Here is an 11,440-nt window from a genome sequence, read left to right on the forward strand (position 1 = left end):
CCTCCCTGCACTGCCCCATGTGAAGCTACCCTGTCACCCCTGCTCCTGGGAGTGCTGTGATTTGACATTCCCCATTTGTGAGTAGAGAAAGCTTTTTCTATCCGAGGCTATGAGGTTCCCAAGAGCCGGTAGCACAGTTCAGCTGCGAATATTTCTGGTCTGATTTTTAGATAGAATCAGTTTGGGGTGTGTGCATTTTGTTGTTGTTGTTTTTTAAATGATCCAAATCCAGGAGTTACTGAGATTAGAGAAGGCACTTCCCCCAGATGGCGAGGTCCCTGGAATCCACCCTCCCCTGGCTGGTTCCTCCATGCACACGGAAGGAGGGACTGCTCCCCAGAACTCTTCAAACGCCAGGCCGTTGCTCAGGGAGGGCTGTAGGAAACAGCATCCCAGGCAGAAGGAACTGCATGAGCAAGGACCCAGCGACCAGCACAGAGTGCAGATTGGGGAAAAGAGTTTAAGGCTGGGCTCTTCCCCCTTCCCAGTTCCCAATTCTCCGTCTAACCCACGTCTCAATCCTTCTTTCACTATGGCCCCCTGAGGAGCCTTCAGGATGTTCTTTTTCTAGTGTCCCTCCTGGCGAGATCTGCACCCCAGGTGTCCAGGCTGTGTGTCCATCTTGCTTCATGAGTCAGAGGTTCTGTTTTTGCTTCTCAAGGGGGACCACAGGGTGTGACCCAGAGAAAGCGGGTCCTGGGGGGCTCTCGCAGGCAGGTCCCCACAGCCACCCCCCCCCCCCCCCCCCCCCCCCCGCTCTCTCGCAGCCCTCATCGAGAAGAAGACCAACGACCTGTTGCTGCTGGAGGCCTACATGCGAATGCAGGAAATGGACATGGACACCGAGCCGCCCCCGCCCTTCCTCAACCCTTTCTGGGGCGGCTCTGCCCTCGTGAAGCTCCCAGAACCCCTCAAGGTCACCCCGCCCTTGCTGAGGACTGACCCCTTCAGCGACAAGATAGAGGACAGTGAGTGCCTGCCCCTCTGGGTGGGGCGTCCTGGCCAGTGCCCTGGGGACTGTCTCTCCTGCTGGGGGTCATCTGCCTGTAGCCCTTCTACATGGTTTCTGGGGACAGCAGAGCCGGGCCTTTTCCCTAGGCAGGGCCTCCCATCGGCCCCACTAGCCTTTGGAGGGCAGTTTGGTAACACTGAGGTCAGAGAAGGCACTTCCCCTGGATGGTGGGGTGGTGCTGGACAATTACATATAATAGCGGGGAGAGGGAGGAGGAGGTGGGAGGAGGAGGGAGAAGGAGGGAGGAGGAGGGAGGAGTGGGGAGGAGGGAGGCCTCTAGGTCATCAAAGTCAAGTGGGTACATAAGCCGGCGGGCCACCTCGGGAGTGTGGAGTGTCTCTGGTGGTGGGTTGTGGAGTGCTTTGCATCTAATTTTAACAATTCTGTCTGTTTGTTGTGGGCGGGGGGGGGGAGGGGGGTTTGGACCCAGGGGCGCTCTACCACTGAGCTCCTCTTCCAGCCCTTTACATTTTGAGACAGGGGCCGGCTGAGTTGCTGAGGCTGGTCTTTCCATCCCTCTGCCTCAGTGTACTGTCAGGGACTCACAGATGAGGTCTTTTCTTCTGTCCAAGGGAGTGTGGCTGCACCATGGGTGTGGATTAGAAGGGGTGCCACTTGTGGGCAGGTTAATTTGGGAAAGGTGCCCTTCTGAATAGACATGACCTGGCAATCAAATAGGAGTTGACTTTCAGCCCCTCCACTCACCCCTGGCCTCTTTGTGCAGTGCATATCCTGAACAACTGCACATCACAGCCTTGTCTCTTTGATATTAACCAAACACCCTTGACATTCTTATCCGGGAGGAGAAACAGTGATTGTCTGGACATCCCTGGAAGCAACCTCTGCCAGTGGTTCCCTTCCCAGCCCTGAGGATTCTCACGCCCCACCCCCCAGTGTTGTAGAGGTACCCAGCCAGGCTCGGGTCTCCTTGCCTCAGGTGCCCGTGAGCAGGGCAGAGCCACCTGCTCATAAGTGTTCCCCCTCTGCAGTGGAGCAGCCCCTGGATCACGGCAGCCTGCGGCAGCTGGTGCTGGACAATTATGCCCAGAAGGAAGTTGGCGGGCCCACAGCCTCACCAAGCGAAGCCCGAGGCCGGCGCGACCAACCGAAAGAATAAAGGTTTTGTTCCTAACCTCAGTGCCTCGATGCCTCGGTGCCTTCTCCTTCTCGGCTGCTGAGGGAGCGGGCACTGGGCCCAGGCAGGTGGGGGTGAGAAGGCCCGGTCCCAGGGCCGCCGCAGGAGAGGGACCAGGGGTCAGTGCTACCGTGGACCTTCGAGCAGGTGGCCAGAGGCGCAGCAGGGGGCCGGCCTGTGTGTCGCCCATGAGTCTCCAATCCGGGGCTCCATGCCCATGTCAGGGGCTGTGCGCCCGCGTGCACACCTCTCTGTCCCTCTCCCCGGTCAGCTGTCACTTCACAGCCCCATCCCGGTTGTCCTGCCTGAGCCACCCTCTGCCTTCCTGGGTGAGCTGAGCCACGGGGGCTGCCTGTCCCTGCAGGGGCCCAGCACAGGTTCTCTGGAAGGACTGGGAGGTCATGGGGGACACACTGTGGCAGGGTGTGGGCTGACACAGGCCCTGAATGCCCTGGGTCCTGCCCCACCCCCAGCACTGGATGGCTTTGTAGGTGGCCCCAGCTCCCAGCATCCAGGGTGACATCAGGAGCTGCAGGGACAGTCCCACCTGGCTCCTCCAGCCTCTGGGACCCTTTGTTCCCTGCACGTGTCCCCAGCTCCACTGTCTCACAAGCGGGGATCTTTGCTGCTTTGTCACCATTCACCCCGGCCTTGTCCCGATTCTTGGGGATTCCCTCCCTGGGAACCCCCTTCCCTTCTCCTCTGTGGTCCTTGGGGGAGTTGTCCCCCCATCCTCAGGCCACGAGGGCAGAGGGCTGATCAGGTGACCCAGGCCTGCCAATCAGAGCACTGCACTGGCCAATCCCCAGCAGTTAGCTCAGGGTTGGATCAGGTACCCCAGAGAGACCCCAGGAAGGACCTATTCAATACTTGTGTGAGGCTGGGAAGACAGAAGTTTGCCGAGTGGGTAGAAGAGCTGGGAGCTGCTGAGAGCCATTTTGCCATCACTGAGAGCAGAGCAACCTACAAGAAAGAGCTGTGGGGAGGCCGCCACAGGGTTGGGTGCATTGTTTGAGTTCCTGGAGGCAGCTGTGCCTGAAGTCCTTGGACTTACTGGTTTTGTGAACCCAGTTGTTTCTTAAGTTTGGATTCTTGCAGCCATAATAGACCTGAGTGCTTCAATATGAGTCAACTCAAGCCCAGGCCTGGGCTCCAGACAGGAGCAGAGATCAGCCCCCCTCCCCCAATTTGCTAGGAGAGAAGTACAACTTGTACTTTATCTGACCTGAAATGGCCCTCTTATGGTTAACAGGCACGATTTTTGCCTGGTGAGCTATGTTCTTAGCCCTCTTCACTCTCACGGGGCCCATCGCAGCCTCTGGGAGACGATCCCCATGGCGTTCCCAAAGGAAGGGTGTCATGAAGCCGGGCTCTATGAACACTTGAGCTGTTGGGAAGCAAGGGCTGTGGTATCCAGTTAATAGGCCCTTGATTGGGACAGTCCTAAGTGAATGCAAAGGTCTATCTCAAATAAAGAGTCACTAAGATTCAAGATAAGGACAAAAGGGTCAGCACTAGCTCATATGCCGCCTTTGTGCAGATCAGCAAAAGGCCCTCCTTTCCCAAGGCGCTTCTGTCTGAGGAACGTCATGACCAGCACACAAGCTCCTGTTTATTTGAACTTGGCCTCGGGATGGATTTCCAGCTGCAGGCTGTGTGGCCACGTGGTCATCTGTAAGTATCCAGATGGAGACAGAGGCGGGGCAGGGTGGAGGCCAGGCAGGGTAGAGGCTGACTGGGAAGGAGACCGGAAGCCCAGGTGGCTGGCCCGCTTCAGTCCTTCTCCTCCCCGTGGGTGATGATGTGCACCAGGTTCTTGTAGTCCAGGTTGCCCGTCACGTCAGGGGGGAAGGCCGTGAACATCTGGTCGATCTGCAAACACCAGCAAGATGCTGAACAAGACAGAGGGGCTGGAGCTAGGTGAGGGGCTCGTGGCCCGGATGCAGAGGCCCCTGGTTGCAGGGGTGTGGGGTGGCCATCCTGGCCTCCCCCGAGGCTGGGGCTTGGGGTCCAGCTGCCGCTGTGCAGAGTCCCCTCTCCCGAGGCCATGCCAGCTCTAGGGCAGCTCACCGGGGCCTGGTGTGGGGGTGAAGGCTCAGCCTTGTGCCCAAGCCGGACCCACAGCAGGGAGGTCCCAGGTAGAGACCCTCTCTGACCCTGAATCTCAGCTCACACCTTCCGCCCTCCTCAGGTGCTGACCCCAGCCCCCCAAGTGGACGAGCTGCTGGGACGTTCCTGGACACCCAGCCCCCACGGGGAGCAGAGGGATCAGCGACCCTTCAGGGGTCAGGTGGGTCACATGAGGGAGCCTACACCTGGCGGGGTCTGTGGCTAAGTGGGGGTGCGCAGTGGGCCAGCTGAGGGTGGCCGCGCGGGCGAGAAGCCGGAGTCTTCGAAGGAAACTAGGACTCTAGATCTGTCCTAAACACTAGATTTCCCACTTAGCAAGCGTCACTGGTTCGCTTGATACAGCTGATGCTGGTGCCGCCCAGTCCCAGAGCCGAGCTTTCCTTTCTGCCTGTTTGAGCCTCACAGAATACCTCGAGGTTCGTTCCACTCTTGTTTCCACCTTACGGATGAAGAAACCGAGGCACAAAGGTTAAGGAGCTTGTCCCAGGTCTCCCATCCGATGGGAGGTGAAGGACGCTCTTTTCATCGCTTGAGTTTTGTAGGTAAAATGTAAATAGAATTTTGAGCAAAATGGGGAACTGGATGGACACGGGCCCCAGAGGCCTCAAGATGGCTACTTTAAATGGACTCCTTAAGGCTCCTTATTAATGTTCACATGACAGTTGCTCCTTGAGGACCTTTTGGCAAATTAGCTAGAGTCCCTTCTTCTGGACTCACTACTGCCACCTGCTGGGAAATGTGTGCAACAACAGCCTGATCTAGGATGCCTGTAGGAAGGAAGGTGCGGTGTGGGGGGGTGTTGATCAGTGCTCAGGTTGCCCGACAGTCCATGATGGCCCTTCAGGGCACAGTAAATGGGCGCTCTCACGGTGTCTCAGTGCATGTGGGGAAGGCAGGACCTGGAGTCAGACAGGCCTGGGTGTGGGTACCCGCTCTGGCATTCACCATTAACATTGTCATTTTAGACAAGTGACTTACTTCCCCAGGCCTCAGTTTCCTCATCTGTAAAATGACAATGATCCTGATCCTCACAGAGTGACTGAGAGAATGAATGCGGCCAGGGCTCCCTCCCTCTCGCTCTCTGGGACGGGTGATTCAGTGGAGACAGAGCCCCTGGGAGGACCAGGCGCTGGGTGGGAGGGAGTGTCTGAAGGACCCTACCTCCTCCTTGGAGAACCTCTCTGCCTGTGTGGTCAGCATCTCCCGCACGCTGCAGAGAGAGGACAGAGGTGTAGGTGCCAGGTGGGGGCAAGGAGAGCAGGTGCCACCCGCCCCCTGGGGAAGCCACTCACTAGTCGGCCTTCAGCACCCCTTTGCCTTCCGGGTCGAACACCTTGAATGCGTTGAGGATGGTCTCCTCGGGGTCCGCCCCTGAAATGGAGAACATGGCCCACAGGTGCTGCAGGTGGCTGGGGACCGTGGCACCCAGGACGCAGGGCCCAAGACCCTTCCGAGATGGAGGGGCCAGAGCAAGCCTGCATGCCTAGCTAGGAGGAGACCCTTCCTTCCTCTGGGCACTGAGCCTGGGGTTTTGAAAGAGGGCTGAGAGGCCAGGTGTGTCTGAACTAACTGCAGGTCAAGTTTGATCTAGGTTTCAGAAAGATGTGGGTCTTGACTCTGAACCCTGCTAGCTGTGTGGCCTCAGGCAAGTGACTTTCTGTCTCTGAGCCTAGGTTCCCCACCCACAGATGGGGGAAAAGAGTGAAACCTACATCCTAGGTGCTGCTCAATGAGGTAAGGCACCCAAGTGCTTAGCATGAGCCTTGGAGGGACGACAGCTGACATTTCTATCCTGTTTTCCCTCCAGTTCCCTGGTGCGTCCTTGGGAGCTGCCCACTTTCTCCCAGCCCTGTCCATCTAGTGCTTAAATTGACACCCAGAGCCGAAGACATGCTAAGAGGCACACACATGAGCACATGCATGCGTGCACACACACACACACACACACACACAGGAGCATGCGCACAGGCCTACCCTTGAGTTTCTCCCCAAACATTGTCAGGAACACGGTGAAGTTAATGGGCCCCGGGGCCTCCTTGATCATTTCATCGATTTCCTCGTTCTTCACGTTCACACGCCCTGCAGTGGGGACACGGGGCCTCAGTGCTGGCAGAGGGACAGCGGCTGACATTTGTCATTGTGCCTCAAGGAATCTCCTCCAGAAACAGTCAGAAATGGGGAGGACGGGGCCAGAGTTCCCTGGGGAGATGCTCCCCACGGGCCGGACAGCCAGGCGCAGCCCCACAGCCCGTGGGGGGACGGGCTGGTTCTGGGGACTGAACCCAGGGGCACTTTACCCCTGAGCCGCATCCCCAGCCCTTTCTGTCCTTATTTTTTTGAGACAGGATCTCAGTGGGTCGCGGAGATTCTGACACACCTGCTCTTGGTCCTGCTGATGCCTTTATAACCCCCTATGCAAATAAGAACAAGCTGCCCCTGGCGACCCTCTCTGTTTTAGATATAAAAAGCTAGGGTAGCTATTCGCGGTGACCCTGAGTTCTGAGGATAGGGATCGGTGGCGGTGGGTGGGGGTGGCAGATTGGACACGTATATTTTGAAAGAAGCTCCGTGCTCTCCCGATCACACCCTCGAGATGTTAAATAAAGCTGAGTCCAGAATAGAACGATCCCAGTTATTTGAAAAAAACAACAGATATGCCTAGAAAGACTCCAAGAGAGAAACTGAAAGGTTAATGCGGAATGTGGCCTTTCGGGGGACCGTCGTCCTCTCCCGTATGTTTTGCAGAATGTCTGCTTTCTAGTGAGAGCTGGCCGCGCCGGAGCTGCTCCTAAGAAAACTGAAAGGTATGGGAAAGCGTCTGTCCCCTCCTCTGAAGTTGTCTGAAGGTCAGTTGTGGCGCCGTCTTTCTTTGGGAAAGGACAAGCTGTTGGCTTTTTCTGAGGGTCTCCCCTCCCACCCGGGGGCTATGGGACAAGGGACCTGCCAGTGGCTGGCAGGTGACATACCAAGGGCGGCAAAAGTGTCCCTCAGATCGTTCTTGTCAATGAAGCCGTCCCTGTTCTGGTCCATGATGGTGAAGGCCTGTGGAAGGGAAGGGACCGGCTGGTCAGTCCAGGAGGCTGGGCTGAGGGTTGGGGCACCCAGGCTTCTGGGATCTTCTGCACTCAGCCCAGGCACAGCCACAGGGGGCAGGTGGGAAGGGCTGCTCACAGGACTGAGGTTCTTTTGAGGGTGATGGGAGTGTCCTGCCATTGGAGAGCAGTGACAGTGGAAACCTCCTGACCTTAATAAAAACCACGAATGAGGGCTGGGGATGTGGCTCAAGCAGTAGCACGCTGGCCTGGCATGCATGCTGCCCGGGTTCGATTCTCAGCACCACATACAAACAAAGATGTTGTGTCCGCCAAAAACTAAAAAAAAATAAATAAATAAAAATTCTCTCTCTCTTAAAAAAAAGATATTTAAAAATAAAATAAAGTTGTTGTGTCCACCGAAAACTAAAAAATAAATATTAAAAAATTCTCTCTCTTAAAAAAAACAAAAAAACACGAATGGCACCCTTCACCTGAAGAGGCCAACATCCTGATATGTGAATTACACCTCCATGAAACTCCTGTTTTTTTTTTTAGGTGAAATCCTGGAGTCTCATGTGGTCTCCCCACTCCCATGCCTGGGCCATCTGTAAAGCAGGGTAGGCCGGTCACCTCCCCAGCTGACCCCAGGGAGATGCCCAGAGCTCTGTAATCGCTCAGGCATGTCACAAATGGGGCTTCAGGGTACACTTTTTGAGTGCTTTGCTACAGCTGGTTTCTGGAAGTATTTGCACCTGCTGTGCCCGCCCCCCCCCCCCCAGCAGCTGACCTCAGCCCAGGGTGGGGAGACGGAGCTGGGGGTGGCCTTGCCCCTGGATGGTGGCACTGTATCCCTCTTTTCCTGGTGGCCCATGGGACCGGCCTGCCAGCAAATCTGAATGCTCCTGTCTGCGAGCCCCAACCTGGTCTCTCAGCATGTTCCCTCCCCAGGGCCAAGTGGGCGTGTGGTTGGCCCAGTGCGAGCCCTCACTGCTGCTGGACATTAATGCAGTCTGTCCTTCTCAGCCCGTGGGCAGTGGCTGCGTCCTGCCCGACTGTCCTGAGGTTTGCTTAGTAGTCCCCACGGTGGGACCACACGTCCAACGGAGCTGGTGCTCCGTCATCAGACTGTACATAGAATGGGGGGTGGGTGGGGGTGGGGGTATATAAAAAGAAACAGAGAGGGAATTTCATCAAAACAGAGGGAAAGTCAGTGGAGGAGACAAAGGGACTGAGGAGGGAGGATCCAACTGAAGCTGGGTATGTGCATCGAGGGTGTGGCACATGGGAAGCTGATTAAAAAAGAAAAGAAACTAAACGGATTAAGAGGGGTGTGTGGGGTGGTGCTGGACAGAGTTGAAGCGGCTGGGCTGGGTTCCCTGCTTTTGTGATAATGTCAGGGTGCACCCTGGTGGTGCACATAACTAAAAAGGACACATTTTGCAAAGACTGTAGGTTTTAAAGCTCAGAACATGCTGCTTTTCCCTCTCAGGTTGGAAAAAAAGTTGACTATTGCTATCTAATTACCCAATATTGATGGAAATGTGGGGGAAAGGCAGTTTCTTCTTGGGGCTGTGGGGACAGGGATTCGTAGTATAGGATTCTGGACTGGGGTTTGCCTCAGCAGCTCTGCTCGCTTTCTCTCCCCCTCCTCCCCCTCCCTCCTCCCCCTCCCTCCTCCCTCTCCCTCCTCCCCCTCCCTCCTCTCTCTCCCTCCTGCTCCTCCTCCTCCTCCCTCCTCCCCCCTCCTGCCCCTCCTCCCCCTCCCCTCCCGCCTCCCCCTCTCTCTTTCTTTAAGTTCCTTGCACCCTGGGGGTTCTGCTGCTGGGAATTCACCCCCAGGAAATCATCAGAGATAGGAGCAATGAGGTGATCTTTATGATAATAAAACATTCCAAACAAATGCACCAAGAAGTCATTTAACTAGATATAGGAAAATGCTGACACTGAAGTGCTCAAAGGAAAAAAAAATGTAGGCACTTATGGGGGTGCAACTTTGATCAGTAGATACACACGTCACAAAGATGACTCCCAGGCTATGTCCTGACACAGGGACTGATTATTTCCAAGGGGTAGAATTGAAGGTGCTTTTCTAAAAAAAGTTTTTCAACCAGGAATACGTTTTAGCTGGATGATCAGCAGAAGTTTTTAAAGATGACCTCCTTAAAAGGTTCCCACACACATTCCCACTGAACCTGGATGTTCAGAGGACAGAAAGGTCCCTGCTGGGAGCAGGGAAGGCAGGAGGGCCTGTCTCTGGCTGAGATTTCCACCCAGGGCCTTGCCTGGCCAGCTCACCCACCTCCTTAAACTCCTGGATCTGCGTCTGTTCAAACATGGAGAACACGTTGGAGTTGGCCCCCTCTGCCCTCTTCTTGGCTTTCTTAGGCGACTGGGGAGAAGAGCATCGATTAGAGGAGGCAGAGGCTGGGAATTAGAAAACCAGGCCACCCTGGGTGAGGGCTGGGCCTGCTCAGTGGCTGCCGTGACAAGGGGCCCCACTCATCTCGTGGTGCTGCTGGACGGGGAGAGGCCTGGAAGTAGTTTCTGGCCTATTGCAAGAGACCGTGGCTCTTGTGGCCCCTCCTCTGCAAGCTGGGAGCCAGCTTGGTCGGGGTCAGAGGCCACACCTGCAGATCAGCCAGGTGGCACCCATCCTCAGGACAGCACATGAGAAGAATCGACTGGAGGGAAGGAAAAAGTCAGGCTCACCAAGCCATCAGGAGTGCCGAGATGAAATGACGCCCTTCTAGGGCGTTACAACCCATCTGCTCCCCGCCCCACAACTTTCCCTTGATCCAAATGGCAGTGAAATCGCCTTCCTAAATGTCCCATCCTTGTACCATGTCAACGGTGTGGAGAAGAAGGAATTAACAACCCCCCCACAATCCCACTTCTCTCTGACTTTAAATAACAGCAACTGCTTAAACACGACACATGCATCAGTTCATTTAATTCTCCCAACTGCTCTGTCAAGTAGATGCTATTATTACCATCCCTGTTTCACAGGGGAGGCAACTAAGGTTCAGAGAAGTTAGGTCACTTGCTCAAGACGGCACAGCCACAAAAAAGGCAGACCTTGAGTTGAACTTGGACAGTCTGACTCGAGAGTCTGTGCCCCTAACCACTGACCCACCATGCCCTGAGTTGGGGGCTGCCTCTTCTGGGAGGGGAACCCTTGCCCAACAGTACGGGAGGGAAGGATTTAAGTTTGCAAGTTCAAAAGGTGAAAACGAAAAGATTCTTTTCCCCAGCTGCCTGAACCAGAGAAAAGAATTACAATTTGATCCTTAAGAGCGCTCGATCCCATTTTGCAAGCCCCGGGAGATATTGATTCCTCGAGAGGTCAGCAGACGAGACATAAAAAAAGCCAACTCTTTTATTTTGTTTCTGTGAGTTCCTGGGAGCTGCTGTCAGCTATGGCCACTCAGGGCACTGACTGGGGTTCCTCTGAGCGTGCAGGGCGCACAGTGCTCTTTCCATGGGGGGCTACAGTCTGTGGGAGCTATCTCTCCCCCTCTCTGCTTTGGTCCTCAGCTTGAAGCTAGTGGCATCCCCTTCCTGCCCTCCCTGCCCCCAGCATCATCCCCTGGAAATCTGAGGTACTCACCATGGTGGACGGACACAGGGCTACTTCCCGAGTAGAATCCCACGCACTGCCCAGCTCTTCCCAGCCTGGGAACAATAAATACTTCCTCCCTGTGTTTAAAAATAACCCCATGACCACTTTTGGCAGTGATAGGTGAGCGGACGCCACCTAAGGCCCCCCCACCCCATGCCGTTCTTCTGAAGTCAGGGCAGCTCACTGGCGGCCACTGCCACGGGGTGGGTGACACGTGAGACCCAAAAATGCATTCAAGGTTAAAGAGACAGCGGCTGGATCATGGGAGAGATGCTGCATGCTTTCCATGGTGCTTGGGCAGGCGACACTTGTGCTTGTCAATTTGGGGAGAGAAAAAGGCAGAGAGAGGAAGTCTCTCTCTGTGTCATGGTTAGCCCTGGTCCCACCTCAGGGGCTTTGCTTGTGGGGTCTCCTCTACCTGGCACACCTTCCTGACAGTCATCTGCAATGCTCTGTCCCTCCCCTCCTTCCCATCTGTACTCACACACACACACACACACACACACACA

General features: G+C 55.6%; 2 protein-coding genes across 8 annotated transcripts in view; one reads left to right on the top strand and one right to left on the bottom strand.

Moving 5' to 3' along the window:
• The window catches only part of Ccdc63 (coiled-coil domain containing 63), a 40,802-nt gene extending 38,336 nt beyond the window's left edge, over positions 1-2,466 (top strand). For 5 of the 7 annotated variants that reach the window (XM_046446260.2, XM_046446259.2, XM_058579872.1 and 2 more), the window contains 2 exons: positions 768-968; positions 2,002-2,463. In XM_046446260.2, the coding sequence (XP_046302216.1) occupies positions 768-968; positions 2,002-2,129 (329 nt within the window). In that variant the 3' untranslated portion in view covers positions 2,130-2,463. Of the gene's footprint in view, positions 1-767; positions 969-2,001 lie in introns of all 7 variants that reach the window. The other 2 variants (XM_058579874.1, XM_058579875.1) reach the window with 1 other exon arrangement.
• Positions 2,467-3,737: 1,271 nt separating this feature from the next.
• On the bottom strand, positions 3,738-10,987 carry Myl2 (myosin light chain 2). The gene is made up of 7 exons (XM_046445992.2): positions 10,920-10,987; positions 9,612-9,701; positions 7,244-7,319; positions 6,252-6,356; positions 5,570-5,648; positions 5,439-5,487; positions 3,738-4,019 (listed from the first exon to the last, which is right to left on the bottom strand). The coding sequence occupies exons 1-7, from the start codon at positions 10,920-10,922 to the stop codon at positions 3,921-3,923; spliced, it is 501 nt and encodes a 166-aa protein (XP_046301948.1). The 5' UTR covers positions 10,923-10,987; the 3' UTR covers positions 3,738-3,920.
• Between the last annotated feature and the right edge of the window lie 453 nt (positions 10,988-11,440).

Source organism: Marmota monax, unplaced genomic scaffold, assembly GCF_021218885.2.
Source record: "Marmota monax isolate L192 unplaced genomic scaffold, Marmota_monax_Labrador192_F-V1.1 WCK01_AAM20220418_F8-fsc00092, whole genome shotgun sequence".
Taxonomy (NCBI): domain Eukaryota; kingdom Metazoa; phylum Chordata; class Mammalia; order Rodentia; family Sciuridae; genus Marmota; species Marmota monax.

Coding starts and splice junctions, on each gene's coding strand:
- Myl2 (XM_046445992.2), bottom strand. Junction 7,320..9,611: donor AGATCCAGGAGTTTAAGGAG/GTGGGTGAGCTG, acceptor TCCCTTCCACAG/GCCTTCACCATCATGGACCA. Junction 5,649..6,251: donor GTTTGGGGAGAAACTCAAGG/GTAGGCCTGTGC, acceptor TCTCCATTTCAG/GGGCGGACCCCGAGGAGACC.